Raw genomic sequence first — 16,395 nt, 5'->3', positions numbered from 1 at the left:
TATGTGCGGTAACGAAAACAATGGATTATCTTGCATGAAGCATGTTTCTCTTTTTAACATACATGTACGTGGTTAAGATGCGACGACCTAGAGACCAGAGCCTCACTTTCTGTGGCGTATGCGCATGACAGCGGCGCCTATCGCGGGCGACGGGCGTGAACTTTATTGGCAGGAATAATCGCCTTTTCAGGACTGGATCGGCATTGTATGTGGTTTAAACGCTGGGTCTTGTGCGTGCGTCTACCACTGTGTCACGGCGCCACATACGTTTTATATGTATGCGGGATAGAAGCCAAACCAGCTACACCGAGTTGTCCTACAGGAGCGTACCCTGTAGGGGAGAATCCCGTAAAATCACATAGGACCTTGTGATATAAGATACCGTGGACTCGTGGCAGGCACCACCATATTGAGAACCATGGGAAAGCTTGGGTGATTCGTGCTGTAATCCAGTTTAACTGTACAGATGGTCAGGGAGCCAAGTACCACATCGCAACCCCAAGGGAAGACTAATGGAAGACTTCAGCTGGCTATGGTAATCTGTATGTATGTGTTTGAGACGTGTTTATGTGGCAGGAAATTTGAAGTCAAGACTGAGCCGAATGTAGAAAGGGAATATGAGGGAAGTGAAATCTATCTGGTATTCGCATGTTACTCCCAACCGAGTTGTCTTTGCTCCTTCCTCTGTAATGTACGTGCATAATAACCAAGCCACAAGGAAGAAACCAAAAGATGAATTGCCTCTCTTCCACCATATCCATCGACATTATCGACATGGTCAATTCTTAGATCGTTTCTGCTTGGCGAGGCGTACCACGTCCACGCCAAGTGTCGCAACAAGCAGAATAAGATTGAAGAACGCCATCATGTAGAAAGGCGCTCCCCTCGACGACACATCAAAGAGATAGCCGCCGAGCTTTGTGAGCAGTAAGATGGCCGCACCGCCACACCACGAGTATACACCAGCGATGGTGCCCTTGAGCAGGACCCTGGTGCACTGGGGTTGCGATTTGTTTCCATTACCGTTGCCATTGTTAAGAAGCGGTGCGCCCTCTCCAGCCTCGGCAGCTGCTTCTGCCTGGACGACTGAGGCCTCGCCCACCGGCAAGGGCAGGGTGCCCTTCTTGTGAGGGTCTGCCGCCAGCACGCCTTTGCCCAGGGAGCCCAAGCTGCAGACGATGGCGCCGATCTGGCTGATGCCTATCAAGGCAACAATGATGAAGATGCCTCCGGACCCGCCTCGACCCTCTACATTCGAAACCTCCGGGGTCGAGAGGTTGGGGAAAATGGCATAACCAATGACACCGAAGACGGTCGCAACAGCGATGGGATAGTTGATGCGACGGCTGCGGCTCGAAACATAGCCAAACACAGGAGCAAAGATAAGAGCAAACAGCTGCGCGACTCCGGTCAGGATAGAGGCCAGTATGTACGCCTTCCTCTGGAACTCGGGGGTATCGCCGCCGGGCAGGTCCTTGTAGAAGGAATTGACAAACAGAGGAACAAAGGCAGAGATTGCCACGGTCGATGCGCGTGCCACAAAGCCACCCAGATAGCCCAAGCCGATCTGAGAGTCAGTGAAGCCGAGCACAACAGCCTCGCGAAGCAGCTGTCGGTAAGGCAGGAATGTCCGTCGCGGGGGCTCGGATCCGTCGGGTAGCTGCCTCTTCTTGATTCCAAACAGCGTGCGGAAACCCTTGCCCTCCTCACCCTTGAGCTTTCGAAGGCCAATGTAGACGAAGGAGGCCACGAGAATGGCAATGGCGCCCACAACGTAGTAGGCATACTGCACGGCCTCGCCGATCTCGACGCCCTCGATCTTGCTGAACTGGGCAGGAAGAGGAAGGAAGACTAGAAGGGAAACCAAGGCGCCGAGGCCAGTGAAGAGTCCGACATAGCCGGCGAGGATGGAGGGCCTTCCCTGCGCGGGGTCGACGGTGCACTGCGGGTCGTTGGAGGCGTCTCCGTTGGATCCGGGCCGTGTGTAGCGCTCGGGGGTGATGGTGAGATCGGACTCGACAGAGAGGGTGACACTGTCGCGGTTGTTGTGGGATGGGCGGAGGAAGGGCTGGGCTGACTCTGTCCCGTTCTCGTCGTCCCGAGGGGAGTCGGAATCGTCGGTAAGACAGGGAAGAGTAGCGGTCACCATGGTGGCCCTGTGAGAAGCAGAGTATCGTGTCAGCCTGCTGGCTGCTTCGAGGGCCGCCCAAGGCGGTGGTGTCTACTTACGTAGCTGTTGCCCCAAGGGCGAAGAAGATCCTCGCCAGGAGGAGCTGGGGATAGACATTGGATGTCTGCACAAACAGAAACAGGGCGAGACCGATGATGGCATAGCCAACCATGGCGACAAACCGAACACCCAAGCGGTCCGAGACCAGGCCCCAGACGGGGCACGCGACCAGGGCGACTATCTCATCGACGAAGCCCAAGGTGCCAACGATGTCCCCGACGCCATGGTCGACGTGGAGCAGGTCAGTGAGGACAAAGGAAATACTGCTGTTCAAGAAGACAAGGAAAGAGATGGAGAAGAGGGCGACACCAAGCAGGTAGCTGATGGCTTGGAAAGTGGTCGTGGACTGCGCGATTGGCAGGTGCCGGATCAGGATGTTTCGCGCCATGGCTGGCTGCGGTGAGACCTCTGAGACCTCTGGGACCTCTGAGACCTCTGGGACCTCTGGGGCGTGAGGCAGGAGAGGCAGAAGAGGCAGGATGTAAACACTGTTTGCAACTCTTGTTCGAGCTGCAGATATTGGGGATGCCCACGGCAGAGCTTCACATGCAGAAGAGCCTAACGACTCGATCCGATGGATTGGGTGGACGACATTAGACTACCGCGGCCCGTTTCGAAAGAGCTATGCTGCTGCTTGCTGCTGCTGCTGCTGCTGCTGCTTAAAGACGCAGGATTGGAAGATGCAGTGTGGGAAGACGGCTGTTTACCAACTGGGCCGCTACAGCACCGTGGACAAACAGGCGGATAGCTTGGGTGCGGCTAGGAATAACACGCCGAGGTGGGTTGATGACATGGCGGGCCTCACTTAATAAGCAGCACCATCCTTGTATATTGTATGCCGCTCCCTTCGCAGCTTGGCCTTGGGTGAGCTGGGTAAGTACTTAGGTGCCCCGCGCCGGGTAATTCATGGTGGCCGCACCCCCTGCCCCCCTGCCCCCCTGCCCCCCAGCCCCCCAGGGACCTGGAGCCGAGCTCGGCGATAAGTACGGAGCACTGTAGTACGCGACTCAGAGATACCAAACCAGCCCGGTGCGACGACCGGTTTGCGACGGCTTGAGCAAGCCTCACACACCGCCGACACACTCCAAAACCTGTGCAACTCGACACCACCACCCTCTGACCACGGCCTCCAGCCTCCCCCGTGTCTCAATTGGCACAGCTGCTCGAGTAGACCACGCACCCACTCGACCGAGGCCTCTCTCTTCTGCCGTGTGCCAGCAGAAAGCGCATCAAGAAAAAGAGAAAGGAAAGGAAAGGAAAGGTGCCCCGACCCTCCGCGCCAGCATGTCGTCCTCCATACCGGGCAACCGCGAGCTTCCCGAGTCACAGTATGACCTCAGCACGTACTGGGGCCGTGTCAGGCAAACCGCTGGCATAACCGATCCGAGGTGAGAGAACACAAATTGCCCTGGGGCCCAGGCTCCGGCGAAGGCGTCGAGATGGGCCAGGGAGGAATGCGTCTCTGCAAGAGCAGTAAGCAGCCATTGGTTTCTTGTCTTTCGGTGTCTTTGTCTGGCGGCCGAGCGGGACAACTCGGCCATTGGCCTCATCTTGCAAGCTCCCTGACAGCCCTGACTGACTGGTTGCTGCCGACAGGACATTGCTGGTGGGCACTGCGGGACTCGAGCAGGCGAAGCAGGCCCTGGGCCTGTACAAGACGGGCCAGGTCAAGGAGATGACGCCAGAGCTGTGGAAGGCCAAGAAGATTGTCGATTCCACCCTGCATCCTGGTACGAGGCACCCTGTCCGCAGCTGGTGATATCGAGGTTTAGCATGGGCTCACGCTGTGTTTTCTCAACAGACACCGGCACGCCCGTCTTCATGCCATTCCGCATGTCCTGCTTCGTCCTCTCCAACCTGGTTGTGACGGCAGGCATGCTCACGCCGGGTCTGGGGAACACGGGCACCGTTCTTTGGCAGATAGCCAACCAGTCCATGAACGTCGCCATCAACAATGCCAACGCGAACAAGTCCACGCCGCTGTCCTACTCCAAGATCGCACAGTCATACTTTCTCGCCGTCGGGGCGTCCTGCTCCGTCGCACTGGGCCTGAACTCCATCGTCCCGCGGCTCAAGAGCCTGCCCCCAAACACCCGTCTAGTCCTGTCTCGGCTTACGCCTTTCGCGGCAGTCGCAACGGCAGGAGCCCTCAACGTGTTCCTCATGCGCGGCGAGGAGATGCGCACAGGTATCGACGTATACCCCGTTCTGTCCGAGCAGGAGAAGCAGAGCCTGGCCCAGGCGGGCAAGGCCGAGAACGACGTCCCAAGCCTGGGCAAGAGCAAGAAGGCCGCGCAGCTGGCGGTCGGCGAGACGGCCGTCTCTAGGGTGCTGAATGCCACCCCGGTCATGGTGATCCCGCCATTGATCTTGGTGAGGCTGCAAAAGACCGAGTGGCTCAAGAAGAACCCCAGGCTCACCACGCCGGTCAACCTGGGCCTGATCCTGCTGACGAGCTATGCGGTGTTGCCACTGGCCCTAGCCGCGTTCCCTCAGCGGCAGAGGGTGCGGGCCGACAGCCTCGAGGAGGAGTTCCACGGACACGGGGGAGACGGCGGGTTGGTGGTGTTCAACCGGGGCATCTGAAAGTCGCAAGAGCTCTGCTTGGGTAAGAAAGAGGTGCGGCCGTCGGTCTCGTCGGCCGCGTCGGCCGTACACTCGGCGGGGCTGCAACCCCGGCAGCCCATGGCGAGCCGCCGTGGTTTCCGCCTCGATCACGGACCGTTAGTCGCCTGCCTCGGAAGCTGGGGTGGCCAGGATTGTGCAGATCATGAATGCGATCCATTTTTAAGTTCAATTTTCGAGTCCGGACTCCTGTTGCAGCAAGTAAAACGTGATCAGGATGTTGTGAGAATGATGTGCTACATTTAGGGATTCGCCCCGCCAACAACCCGGCCTCGGGTGCTGTTTCACAGCCGTCTCTCCCAAGTTAAGCCAGACAGGTGAGGGCTGGGTCGGTGACAAAACAGACGGGAAAGAAATCAGCCGCTCCAGGTTGTCATATATGCTTCTTTCCAAAGGTTTGTCCACGAATTCTGGCTCATTTGCGAGAGCGAGATACCAACCCGCGAAGCTACTGCTCTGAGAAAAAGGGGGGGCGGGCATTGTGAAATTCTGCCCGACGCAGAACGCACAGCTCGGGTCTAACTACCTTCGACGTTTCAACTGGGTCGTCCCTTCTCAGATGGAAACAGTTTGGCGGGCGATTAATGTTTTGATCGCCTCTTTGCCACCTCTTCGCCACAGCACTTGTTGTCGGTAGGAAGCAATGAGGTGGACAGCCCTCGGTTCTGCCCAACAGCCGCGAGGCTGAGCGGGTCGCCGTCAAACGTGGAGCACCTGCATGCTGCAGGCAGAGGCCTGCTGCGCAGCCTCGTCATGCTTGACCCTTGGCTTGACCCGAGCGTTGGTGAGCATGGGCGACTCACGCCGGCCAGGCGGCAGTGAAATATTCGTAGCCCTCTCGCCGACCTACCTGCCTACCTGGCTTGCGATTACGCGCAGCTGCTGGACCACGATACACGAATGCCCCCCTGCCCTGCTGCTGGGGTTATATTTGTGTTAGAGCTGGACCCGCCTCGAGCGCCGACAGGGCCCTGCTGCCCCGGGGCCGGGGAGTTTGTTGTTATTGTACACTAAATTACAGGCCATGGAAATACAGGGGCTAAAACCAGGAAGGGACCGCCGGATTCGTGCAATCAAACCGCGCTGGGAATGCTTGGACGTCGAGCAAGACCGGCCGGTGCACATTTGGGGCGACGGGAATTGAAGGGCGCGGCTCCCAGGGCTAAAACAATCCCTCAATCAACGGAAATCCGGCTTCTCGTGCGGGTGGGGCCCTCGTGCTCGCAGGCTCGTCGGCGGACGGAAGCACAGCCAAACAGATGCTTGCCGTCACAACCTCGTCAAAGAGTGGGGAACCCAACCAGCCCGAGGGCGGAAGGAATAGGGAAAAAAAGGTATCGCCGCAAAACCCAACCCATATTGGCGGCAACACTGGCGATCCCTTGCTGGTCTAATCCGTCCCTGTGGGATGACAGGATGAGCGGGGCTAGCTACGCCTTTCTCCCTCAGCTTTGGCCAGTGCTGGCCAGTGCTGGCCAGTGGTGCGTCTGCACGCCCCGGAGCATTGAGCAGGCGGAGGTCCTGTGAACTTTGCCGAAGTCAGGCACGGGGCTACTGGACAAGTCACGCAGAGGCGTCCGCCTGGGGGGGGGGGCATAAGAAAAGCCAGCGAGACATACACAGCACACTTGTACACACAACAGAAGCATCACCTACGGCGCCGCCCTGGCCGCGTTAGGTCTGAAGTCTCCTCCACGCCCACCTCCTCACCCTCGGGGGGGGGGGAGGGTCGCGGAATCCTCGAAAGCTGAGCCCGAAACAAGGTCCAGAGGCTGACTCGAGGGCTGTGATCATTTACGGCTTATCCAGCCAGAGTCTAGAAATACACACGGTGAAAGTAAAGTTATGGATTTGGACATCGACAAGGGGTCGACCGCAGAGCTGCAGATAGCCAGCCCATGCAGACGCCCTACTTACGGACCTGCCTACACAGTACCTGCCTGCCAACTGCCAAGCCAACTCGCAGTCAGCCCATCTGCCCACCAAGCCCTTTGCCCCGTTTGTCATGGTGTGCTTGTTCACGAAACCAAAAAAAGGTCGAATCCCTTGCGTTTCCGTGCCAGCAGGTGCCAGCTGGCGGGCCCTGCAGCCTAGCCATTGCCATTCCTGTGGTCGTCTGCTCAGATAGAGTGCCTGGCGTGCATGTTGCTGATGCCAGTTTCCCGAGAAAGCTGCAGGGATCTAAACGCTTGCGCCCTTGGTTGCGGTGGCCAACTGCTCACTAGTGTGCTGTGCAGATAGACAGGCAAGACAGGCCTCGAGGATGCCGGGTTGCCTGACAGTCCTGGATGCCAGGGCAGTACGGGCACGCCAGCGCACTGGGGAGGGGACCCTGAGTGAGATCGCTGCCGCGTGCAGCCACCCAAAGACGGCCAACTACGGTAAGCGAGCTGGGGCGAGGCACGGCATAGCTAGCACGGAGCACTTCCTTTAAACCTAGCAGGTGGCCTCGGCGGGTTCTAGGCGAAAGCATTCCACAGGAGAGGGGCGGGGCAGCCTGTCTTGCCTGTCCACCCCGACTGCCCAAGTGACAGCCAGACTACCAGACTGCCAGCCGTTCTGCTGTTCAACCAGCAGTCCACAACGGCGACGGGCCACACCCTGCCGTGCTCTGGCTGGCTCCCTGGGTAGGCGTTCCGGTCGGTCACGTAGGGTGGCAGATGATGTCAGGCGTTGTCTCGACGAGATGGTGTCGACGACGGAGTCCCTAGCAGCCAGGCGGCCTGGCAGCCTAGCAGCCTAGCAGCCCTAGGTAGACGGTAATTTAATCCAGGTCCCTTCACAGGACAGTGGTTCGGAAGGCGGGGCGTCGGGGCGTCACCGGGTCGTCTTACCCCAGCGTGAAGGTCGAGATGTAATGGACCGTGGCGATTGCGGGGACAACACTGTCTCCGGGTCTGTGCAACACCGCGCGCGGGAGCGGCTTTTCTCAGCGATCTTGACGTGGCCCACCCTCCCTCGCGGTCTTGGAGGGCTGGCGCCTGCACACTGTGCCATCTAACGGTTGTCCTTGGCTGTGGCTCAGGCGCGGAGCGGAGGTAGTGCCCAAACGCGGTTGTCCCATTTAATTAATTGCCAGGTGCCGGGCGAGGAGACATGGACATGCGGACGCGTCTCGTTGTGAAATGTGAAGGGCATGCCTGGCAGGCAGGGTGGGCGACTGTGGTGTCGTGTTGGCAGCAAGCCCTCGCAGGTGGCAGGTCAGGCCATCGGAGGCCATTGGAGGCCGTGAGTTCCAGACGGGCAGGCGAAGGGCCAATGATGGATGCGTGTTTAAGACCACACTGCTCATGGCTCTGTCCTCGTCAGTCACGGTCTGAGGTCTCCATGGTCAATCTGACACGAGAACAAGGTGCGCGTGCGTGTGCAGGCATTGTGCGTTTCGTCTGCTCAGCCAGCCCAAGCAGCCCGCCCAGCAGGCCCAGGCGACGGCGCGACTCATCAAGGGACGGCAGGACAGCTTGACGGCTTGACGGCTGGACGGTGGGTTGATTCATGACATGCCAAATGCCTGGCAGCCCTGGCAGCCCTTGCAGCCCGGCAGACCTGGGCAGCCCTGGGCAGCGTGCGCCGCTCAATGCCCGACGTGGTGGTGGAGGAGGGCGAACCAGCGGCGCGGGGGGAGATGGGTTACGGGTGGCAATATTGACTGGGCTTGCTGGGCTTGCTGGGCTTGCTGGGCCAGTCAGCCAGTCTTGGACTGATGAGGGAAGGAAGGAAGCTTTTTGGGACCTCGGGGACTCGCCCATCTCCCCCAGCTCCCTGTCAGTCTTGGCCCCGTTAGACTGCAACACGAACCAGCTTGAAGCGTCTTCGGTCAGACGCAGACTCAGGCTGTGGTCATGTACGGAGCAGACATCAAGACATTTGGACATGTAGACTAGAGGGTGTTATTGATCAACAGCACTTGAGGCCATGGCTCAGGGTTCCCGGAAGCAGCCTGGCAGCCTGGGCCTGGCCCACCCTGGACTGAGCTCATTGTAGAAGGTCCCCAAGGTTGCCCTCGGCCCGGGTGTGGTTGGTATGGCTTGGATCGCAGCGGCAGTCAGTGTAGGTACCTGTGTACTGTAGTCAGTCACCAGCACCACACAGCTGCCACACTGCACACCCAAGCCTGCCTGTCCGTCCCGCACAGGTTCACACGCCCTTGGGCTCGCTGCACGGCGTTGCATGACTGATGTTGAGACCGGACGATCGTCTCCTCATCATCAATCACCCGCGGCCGTACTTGATGTTAATGTTATTGATTGAGTAATTCCGGGCCCCAGACCCAACGTTGAAGGGACTAACAAGGGACCGGATGGGCTTCTGGTTAGCTACCTCACCACCTCACCACAGTACGGAGTAGGTAGGCGGGTACTTAGCACACTAGGTACTTACCACACTTGACCACCACCACCAACCACCACCACCACCACCAACCACCACCACCACCACCACTACCACCACCGTTGCCGTTGCCGCTGCCACTACGGAGTACCACTCCCACTCCTACTCCCGCCCTCATTCGATTACTTCACTCGATCTGACCTGGCCTGACCTCGACTCGACTTACCCGGTCTCGTCTTGCAGTCTGGTCTTGCTCTGAATTCTATCCTCACCAACTCAAACCAAAAACCCATCTCTTCCCTGTCTGATCTTTCCCTGTTCCCCTCCTGCCCTCCAGCCATCCTGCTCGATGCAAACACGGCCGACCCCCGACCGACCCAAGCCCGCCTGGACATATGTCACCAGCACAAACACGGCCGTCCCAGCTCCCCCAGCGACTCGGTTTCCTCCTCGACACCTGAACCGCTGAACCCAGCTTCCAACTTGAAAGCCCATCCAATCCGTCGGCTTGTCAAAACCCGCAAAAAAGGAGCCCTCCCGGCCTCCCAACCCACTTTGCCTGGCCTGGCCCTCCCTCGACTTTTTGACGCTTGTCGGTCTCCAGCAAGCTGCTTTCCCTTCTCCTGAGACAGACAGAGAGAGAGAGAGAGAGAGACTGCTCCCCGTCACACTGCCGGTTCCCTACCAGAGACCAGAACAACAGGCTTGCCAAGTTCTAGCAAGCCCGTCACTGCCACCGACCGTCACTTGCCCTGTTCCCCTAACCGTCTGTTCCCGACCCCCTCCCGCACTTTGGCTGTCCCAGGCGCGGTTGCTGCAGTTCCCTGCCCTGCCCTGCCTTGCCCTGCCTTGGTGCACCCACCCGCAACCCCCCCCCCCCCAAAAAGCGCCTGCAGCAACAACCTTCCAAGGTTTCCACAGGGAGAGCCGCTGGTCGATTACGCCGCCAGACCGGCTGCCCTTCACATCCTGGAGTCCCAACTCCCAACTCCCAATTCCAAACTCCCACCACACCTCGCCTCCGTCTAGTCGTCGTCCTCTGCTGCTGCACAGAGCAACAGGGCAATAGCAGCAGCCAGAATCATGTCGACGCCGACCACTGCTACTGCTACCCTGCCACCCCATTCCCATTATCACAACCCCCATCATCACTTCCCATACTATTCCTCAAACCCGTCCGCCTCGTACCGTTCCGCCGCCAACCAACTCCTGCCCCCGACGAGCCGTGTCGCTCCATCATACTCCACCTCCGCCTCGAGTTACGCCCCTTCCACCAACACGCAGACCTCGGCCACCGCGAATGGGTCTTCCTTCTCCAGTGGCTCTTCTCTAGCCCGACCACACCGACAAGACTTGGACCTGCCTGCCATACTCGAGCACAACAATTACACCACCATGCCCGCCTCCAAGGCACGGCCTGCCAACGGCTCGCCCGACTCGCGGAAGAGGAGACGACAGAGCCCCGTCGACTGGAACAAGTTCTACGGGGGCCAGGTCCCAAAGGAGATCATTGTCATTGACGACTCTCCCGGTCCCGACAGTGCTGCTGTCTCGGCCCTCTCGGCCTCGCAGACCTCCACCAACGGTGCTCCCGCATACTCCTACGCCAACCCCGTCAACGGCGGTCCCGTGGCTGCCAACACATCTGCCGCCCGCCACGCCCCTAAGAGGCGGAAACGGGACGACGACGCACCTGCCGGCTCCGGTACCCGATACGATCCTGTCCACCACAGCCGTGTCAACGGCTCAACCACCACCCCCCACCAGAACGGAGCGACACCTTCTGCCTCCACAATCTCCTCTAGTGACAGGACCAACTCGGCCATACACACCACTGCTGCCACGTCCCTCGGGTCATTATCCTCCAACAGCCAATACGACCATGACGTTCAGCCCGGCAATAAGAGGAAGCGGACTCGACAGCAGGTCGCCAATGAGGTCAAGCGTAGGGAAAATGCCATCATTGGGCGCGCCTATCCCAGTTACCATCCTCCCCCACAGCCGCCCAAGAAGGCTGCCGATGTTCACGTCCGAGTGATCCCCGACGTAAATAATCCCCTGCGGAACAGCCCTTGTGTCCACGATATCCTTGCTGACCTGAATCCTACAGTCGTACAAGAGCGGCACTGTTGATGACAGCGACGGACATTACATTGTCGTTCCAGATGCGGAGCTGACGGATAACTGTGAGATGCCGTTCCCTCATCTACGCCGATGCGGAAAGACCCAGCCACTGACACGTTCCAGACCAAATGATCAAGATGCTTGGACAGGGAACATTCGGAAAAGTGGTCCAAGCTCGCGACCGAAGGCGAAACGAGCTTGTTGCCATCAAAATTATTCGTTCGGTGCAAAAGTACAGGGACGCCTCGAGGATAGAGCTCAGGGTCCTGGCGACGCTCAAGGCGAACGACGCAGAAAACCGCAACAGGTGTATCCATCTGCGCGATTGCTTCGACTACCGGGGCCATATCTGCATTGTCATGGACCTGCTGGGCCAGAGTGTCTTCGACTTCCTCAAGGGAAATCAATTCGTCCCTTTCCCCAACAGCCAGATCCAGAGTTTTGCGAGACAGCTTCTGACCAGCGTCGCTTGTGAGTCACTTGTTCACCGTCTAGGAGGGCGTTGCTGACAGGACATAGTTCTGCATGACTTGAATCTGATCCACACCGATTTGAAGCCTGAGAATATCTTGCTCTATGACAGTGCCTATCAGACATTCACCTACAATAGAAAGATACCATCCTCGTCGGCCCAAGTCAGTCGCAATGCCACCCAGCGACGGGTTCTTTTGGACACAGAGATCCGGCTGATCGACTTCGGATCCGCTACTTTCCAGGACGAATACCATTCCTCGGTGGTGTCCACTCGACACTATCGAGCACCAGAGATCATCCTCGGGCTTGGATGGTCGTTCCCTTGCGATATCTGGAGCATTGGCTGCATACTGGTTGAATTCTTCACCGGCGATGCGTTGTTCCAGACCCACGAGAACCTAGAACACTTGGCCATGATGGAGAATGTCGTGGGCTCAAGGATCGACAGCCATTTGGTCACACAAGTCAACAAGATGACAAGGAATGGTGGCAACCCAGCCTCCAAGTACGTGTCTTTCCCCGATTCCTGCCGCTGGCCCGATATCACGGGTCCTTTGTTCTGCAAAACTCGGGTGGATTCTGACCTCAAGTAGATACTTCAAGAGGGGGCGATTGGACTACCCTGTTGCCGAGACGACTAGAGCGTCGCGTCGGTTTGTGAAGGCCATGAAGAAGCTGGACGTGGGTCACGCCCGGATGATCGAGTCTTGCGCAGACCGCTGATATTGCTTACAGGATATCATTCCCAACAACACCCCTTTCTTGAAAAACTTCAGGGACCTTTTGAAGAAAATCTTCGTTTATGACCCCGCCCATCGCATCACGGCCAAGCAGGCCCTGCAACACCCTTGGTTCAAAGAGACAGCCCACCCTGACGACGGCACTGAAGCTGCCAAGATTAAAATGGAACGGCTGCGGGCAAGCCAGGGGCTGTCATCAGCACGCAGCATGCATGCCTGATAGGACGAGATATTCATTGCTCTATTACTCTTATTCATTCTGGTGTCACAGATTATAATAGGGACATGGAGATGGGCGGACGGCTGGCATGCGCGCGTTGGGGAGTTCGTATGGACCTGTTGGACACATCAGGCCTGGTATTCTTTTTCTATTATTTTGTGTCTATTTTGGTGGGAGGGGCCGGGAACGGAAACGACGAGTTGCATGGGGCAAATGTCATGGTCATGGATCGTATAACGATCAAATCAAAACTCGGCACGACCACATTTCAAATGGATTCAGCGATACCTTGACGCGCACAGTCTATCCGATTCCCCTTTCCCCCGTGGCATACCGACGTACTATTTTGCGACGAATCATCAGCGTCCGTCCCTTTTCCGACCTCGTTTGACTCGACGAAGATGACTTGATCAGCAGGGTGGTTTCCACAGACAATGACAACGGAATCTCGACAATTGAACCTGCACAGCGTATATCAAAGACAGGAGACGTCAAGGAGGCCTAGTACAGGGCGGCCCGTACAATGTTCTTGTATTGAGGGCGCGGCGATCCCGTAACAAAGAACACGGCTGACACAAGTGGTGCTCACCGGGGAACCATGGGGTATATCAAAGAGAATGCTCAAAGGGCAGCAGTCCCCTTGTCTCCTCTCTTGCAACGGGCCTGCCCGCGTCGGGGGAGGGGGCACAATCAGTCGAGCCCAAGGGTCGAACTTAAAGATACTGGTTCCTGCAACATCCTGAACAACAGGATCAAAAGGCTTCGAAAGTCAAATACTACAAAAAATCGAAAAGCTTTGGTTCCTGTCCTGACCAGAGAATCTAGTGCTTCTCTTGAACCCCGAAACGAGTTGTCCGCTCACTGTAATTATTGTGTTAGCTCGTGTCCTTTGAAGTCGATCTCCCTGGAGGAAGGGACTTGGGAGAAGACAACCGATTTAACCTCAGACAGCCATCGGGTGCTGCACCTACAAGGCCCTGTCAATATGGCCAAGCGATATCGCCACATCTCACAAATGACCAGCGAGGATATCAACCTCCTGGTGCGCCTTCTATGCCTCCCGCCAACAGCCCGACGTTTTACAGACGGCCTTCCCTCCGACCAATGGCTGGCCCGCCAGTCCGAGAAGGTCGCCCAACTACCCAAGACCCTTCAGCGTCCCGACGACTGGCTGGCTAGGCTTTCCATCTACACCAACAGGAAGCTAAACCTGACCCTTGAAGATCTTGTCCCGCAGTGCGCGGTGCTCTGTGCCGCCCACAAAGGTCTGAACCCATGGATAGTGCACAGGGTGTTCTTGTTGGTCTCGGAGGAGGTGACACACCGCCTCGACCCGGTGAGGAAGTTTCTCGAGAACCCGACCAAGCATGACGTGCGGCTCAAGACATCGCTGGGCGAGGTACAGGACTACGCCGACCGGATGAACAGCATCTTGTCCCTCTGGACAGGACCGGACGTCTTCTCCTTGATCGTGGGCGAGAACTATCCACCCGGACTGGCCATGCCGCGCGTCGAGACGGACTGCGAGGCTTGCATCTGCAGCTGCATCGGCGCCGCGGGCCAAGCTCTGTGTGATCTGCGTGCTATGATGTACGGCCGGTCCCACAGGCGCCGTGCCCCAGTGCTCATCCCCCTGGTCGAGGCTTGGATCGAGCGGTTCGGCGAGGAGAACGGCGGCAAGCTTTTGGCGGAGAGCACAAGGATGGCGAGGGATGTGCGCCACATCAGGAAGAGGGTCATGGGCCACCGCAGGGGTCACCGTCGGCACCGCGAACCGTATGAGAAGAGGATGAAGGAGCTTGTCCGCATGGAGCGCGAGTTGGACGGCAAACCCCTGACAGCCGGCCAGCTGAGAATAGCCCGAGGAGAGATAGACAAGAAGCTGGATGAGACGTTTGGCAAAGAGTCGAGGAAACCTAGCAGCCGTCAAGGTAAGCACGCTTCATCCACCATCTCGGGATCGATATTCACGGCCTCATCTATCTCCAAAGCATCGTCAGCCACTGTCAGGAGCGAGGAAAGTCGCAGTGACCGCTCCATGCAAGCTGGCGAAGATACGGACGTATACCAGCAGGACGACGCCGGTGATGCCGAGCCAGCCGACGACTACCGCGACGAGTTTGACGAGGCAGACGCAGGCGCCGCTTACAAGCAGCAGGACCGCCTCCAGCACTGGTACGACACCTTTACCGAGATCGCCGGGCCGTCGGGGGCCAGCAACATCGGCAGCCAGCACCCTGCCTTCCGCACTGATACAACCGGCATCGAGAACTGGGCGAGGAGCCAGATGGCCATGTCAGCTGTCCCCCACCCACTCCGCTTCTCCAGGAACATCACTCCGCGTGAGGGAGACGACGATGACGATGTCTTCGTCGCAGCTGCTGACACTACGGGAACACAGGTGAGCGACTTCACCGCAGTGGGCGTTCACACACTTGCTACGCAATCTACTCACAGGTCCAGGCGAGGCAGGCAACCAGAAGATGAACAGGAACCAGCGGTACCACAGGTCCCAACCGCGTACCTCGAAGAGCCGTCTAGGCAGGGTGGAGTGATTTTTGGCCGGGCTCCATCCAGCGTCTACTCTAATGATGCGCCGACAGCTCTCCACCCGCCTCCTGCTGTGTCTAGCATCGCCATGGAACGACCCAGAGGCACAAGTAGCGAATTAGAACAGGCAAGGGGGTCCCCACCAAGCAGTCGCAACAATCGTCATCGGCCCCGGACTGACACCGTCGATGGATCAGCCGTGACCGCTTGGCCGTGCCCCGGCGCGTCGCCCGATTCCAACACCATCCAGCAAAGCAGAGGGCGCATGACGCAGACGAGCCAGGGATTCCAGGCCGGACTAGACCAGCTCGGCGCCGGTTCGGACTTCGCCCTTCGCACCACCACGTTGGGCCCCGACGACAGTGTCTCAGCCGTCGCCGGGATCTATCGCCACGTGCCCCTCCTCCAAGCCGTTGTCTCCGAGCGTCAACTCCGCCAGAGCCAAATCGACGCGGACGCAGCACTTGCACGCCGGATCCAGGAGGTCGACCTCTTGGGGTCTCAACAGCATCGGCCGGGAGACGAATCCGAGGATGACGACGATGATGAGGAGGAGCTCCGGACCGCGATTGCGATCAGCCGCGAGACGGCGAGGCGTGACTTGGAGCGGAGGTCCCGCGCGGGCCGTGGGCAGTTCTCAGATCTATACATGCCTGATTCCTCGTGGATATGAGCAAGCCGATGGGTGAGTTGATGTCCTTTTCTACAACCCTCTTGTGGCTCCCACCCCCAGTCCTTTTTCTTGGTCTTGCTACCTAGTCCTTCGCTACAATCTTTTTTTTTTTTGTTTTTCCTTTTGTTATTTTGCATGAAGATATAATAGACTACAAAAAAACTAAACTTCCCGAGGTCAACGGTGTGAGTGTGATAATGTGCTTAGGTCCATTCTGCCAGATCAGACGTTGACAGACACTGAGCTGTATCTTGACTGTTTTGTGGATTCCGGTCACAGTTCTACAATTTCAAATCGCATGTAGCAGAGTCTGTGTGCCAGACGCAGCAAATATGTGGTGTGTGTCCCATTTAAGGTCTTTTTGGTATGATAAGTCGAGTATGTCTCATGCTTTCTACGTCTATGAACAAGATGAAGGCGTGGCCAGTAT

The 16,395-nt window shown here is 58.0% G+C and overlaps 5 protein-coding genes across 5 annotated transcripts; 3 read left to right on the top strand and 2 right to left on the bottom strand.

The window, feature by feature from the left end:
- Positions 1–409: 409 nt before the first annotated feature.
- KVR01_004157 (uncharacterized protein) lies at positions 410–3,026 on the bottom strand. Its single transcript, XM_044789273.1, has 2 exons — positions 2,230–3,026; positions 410–2,156 (listed from the first exon to the last, which is right to left on the bottom strand). Exons 1-2 carry the CDS (start codon positions 2,616–2,618, stop codon positions 779–781), a joined length of 1,767 nt encoding a protein of 588 aa, XP_044646321.1. The 5' UTR covers positions 2,619–3,026; the 3' UTR covers positions 410–778.
- A 168-nt stretch (positions 3,027–3,194) lies between these two features.
- On the top strand, positions 3,195–5,645 carry KVR01_004414 (uncharacterized protein). The gene is made up of 3 exons (XM_044791000.1): positions 3,195–3,618; positions 3,827–3,960; positions 4,032–5,645. Exons 1-3 carry the CDS (start codon positions 3,515–3,517, stop codon positions 4,814–4,816), a joined length of 1,023 nt encoding a protein of 340 aa, XP_044646578.1. The 5' UTR covers positions 3,195–3,514; the 3' UTR covers positions 4,817–5,645.
- Positions 5,646–6,220: 575 nt separating this feature from the next.
- Positions 6,221–8,852, bottom strand: KVR01_004171 (uncharacterized protein). The gene is made up of 2 exons (XM_044787023.1): positions 6,475–8,852; positions 6,221–6,383 (listed from the first exon to the last, which is right to left on the bottom strand). The coding sequence occupies exon 1, from the start codon at positions 8,728–8,730 to the stop codon at positions 8,161–8,163; it is 570 nt and encodes a 189-aa protein (XP_044646335.1). The 5' UTR covers positions 8,731–8,852; the 3' UTR covers positions 6,221–6,383; positions 6,475–8,160.
- Positions 8,853–10,267: 1,415 nt separating this feature from the next.
- On the top strand, positions 10,268–12,742 carry KVR01_004316 (uncharacterized protein; the record flags this gene model as incomplete). Its single annotated transcript, XM_044786668.1, has 6 exons — positions 10,268–11,230; positions 11,295–11,370; positions 11,432–11,779; positions 11,828–12,287; positions 12,376–12,463; positions 12,518–12,742. The coding sequence occupies 6 exons, from the start codon at positions 10,268–10,270 to the stop codon at positions 12,740–12,742; spliced, it is 2,160 nt and encodes a 719-aa protein (XP_044646480.1).
- Positions 12,743–13,727: 985 nt separating this feature from the next.
- KVR01_004433 (uncharacterized protein) lies at positions 13,728–15,965 on the top strand (the record flags this gene model as incomplete). The annotated part of the gene is made up of 1 exon (XM_044781243.1): positions 13,728–15,965. One exon carries the CDS (start codon positions 13,728–13,730, stop codon positions 15,963–15,965), a length of 2,238 nt encoding a protein of 745 aa, XP_044646597.1.
- Between the last annotated feature and the right edge of the window lie 430 nt (positions 15,966–16,395).

The sequence above is a fragment of the Diaporthe batatas genome (genome assembly GCF_019321695.1).
Source record: "Diaporthe batatas strain CRI 302-4 chromosome Unknown Contig00004, whole genome shotgun sequence".
Taxonomy (NCBI): domain Eukaryota; kingdom Fungi; phylum Ascomycota; class Sordariomycetes; order Diaporthales; family Diaporthaceae; genus Diaporthe; species Diaporthe batatas.
This window is presented reverse-complemented; position numbering and strand designations above follow the sequence as displayed.

Coding starts and splice junctions, on each gene's coding strand:
- KVR01_004157 (XM_044789273.1), bottom strand. CDS start 2,618: ATGGCGCGAAACATCCTGATCCGGCACCTGCCAATCGCGCAGTCCACG. Junction 2,157..2,229: donor GCCCTTGGGGCAACAGCTAC/GTAAGTAGACAC, acceptor TGCTTCTCACAG/GGCCACCATGGTGACCGCTA.
- KVR01_004171 (XM_044787023.1), bottom strand. CDS start 8,730: ATGTCCAAATGTCTTGATGTCTGCTCCGTACATGACCACAGCCTGAGT.
- KVR01_004414 (XM_044791000.1), top strand. CDS start 3,515: ATGTCGTCCTCCATACCGGGCAACCGCGAGCTTCCCGAGTCACAGTAT. Junction 3,619..3,826: donor GCTGGCATAACCGATCCGAG/GTGAGAGAACAC, acceptor TGCTGCCGACAG/GACATTGCTGGTGGGCACTG. Junction 3,961..4,031: donor CGATTCCACCCTGCATCCTG/GTACGAGGCACC, acceptor TTTTCTCAACAG/ACACCGGCACGCCCGTCTTC.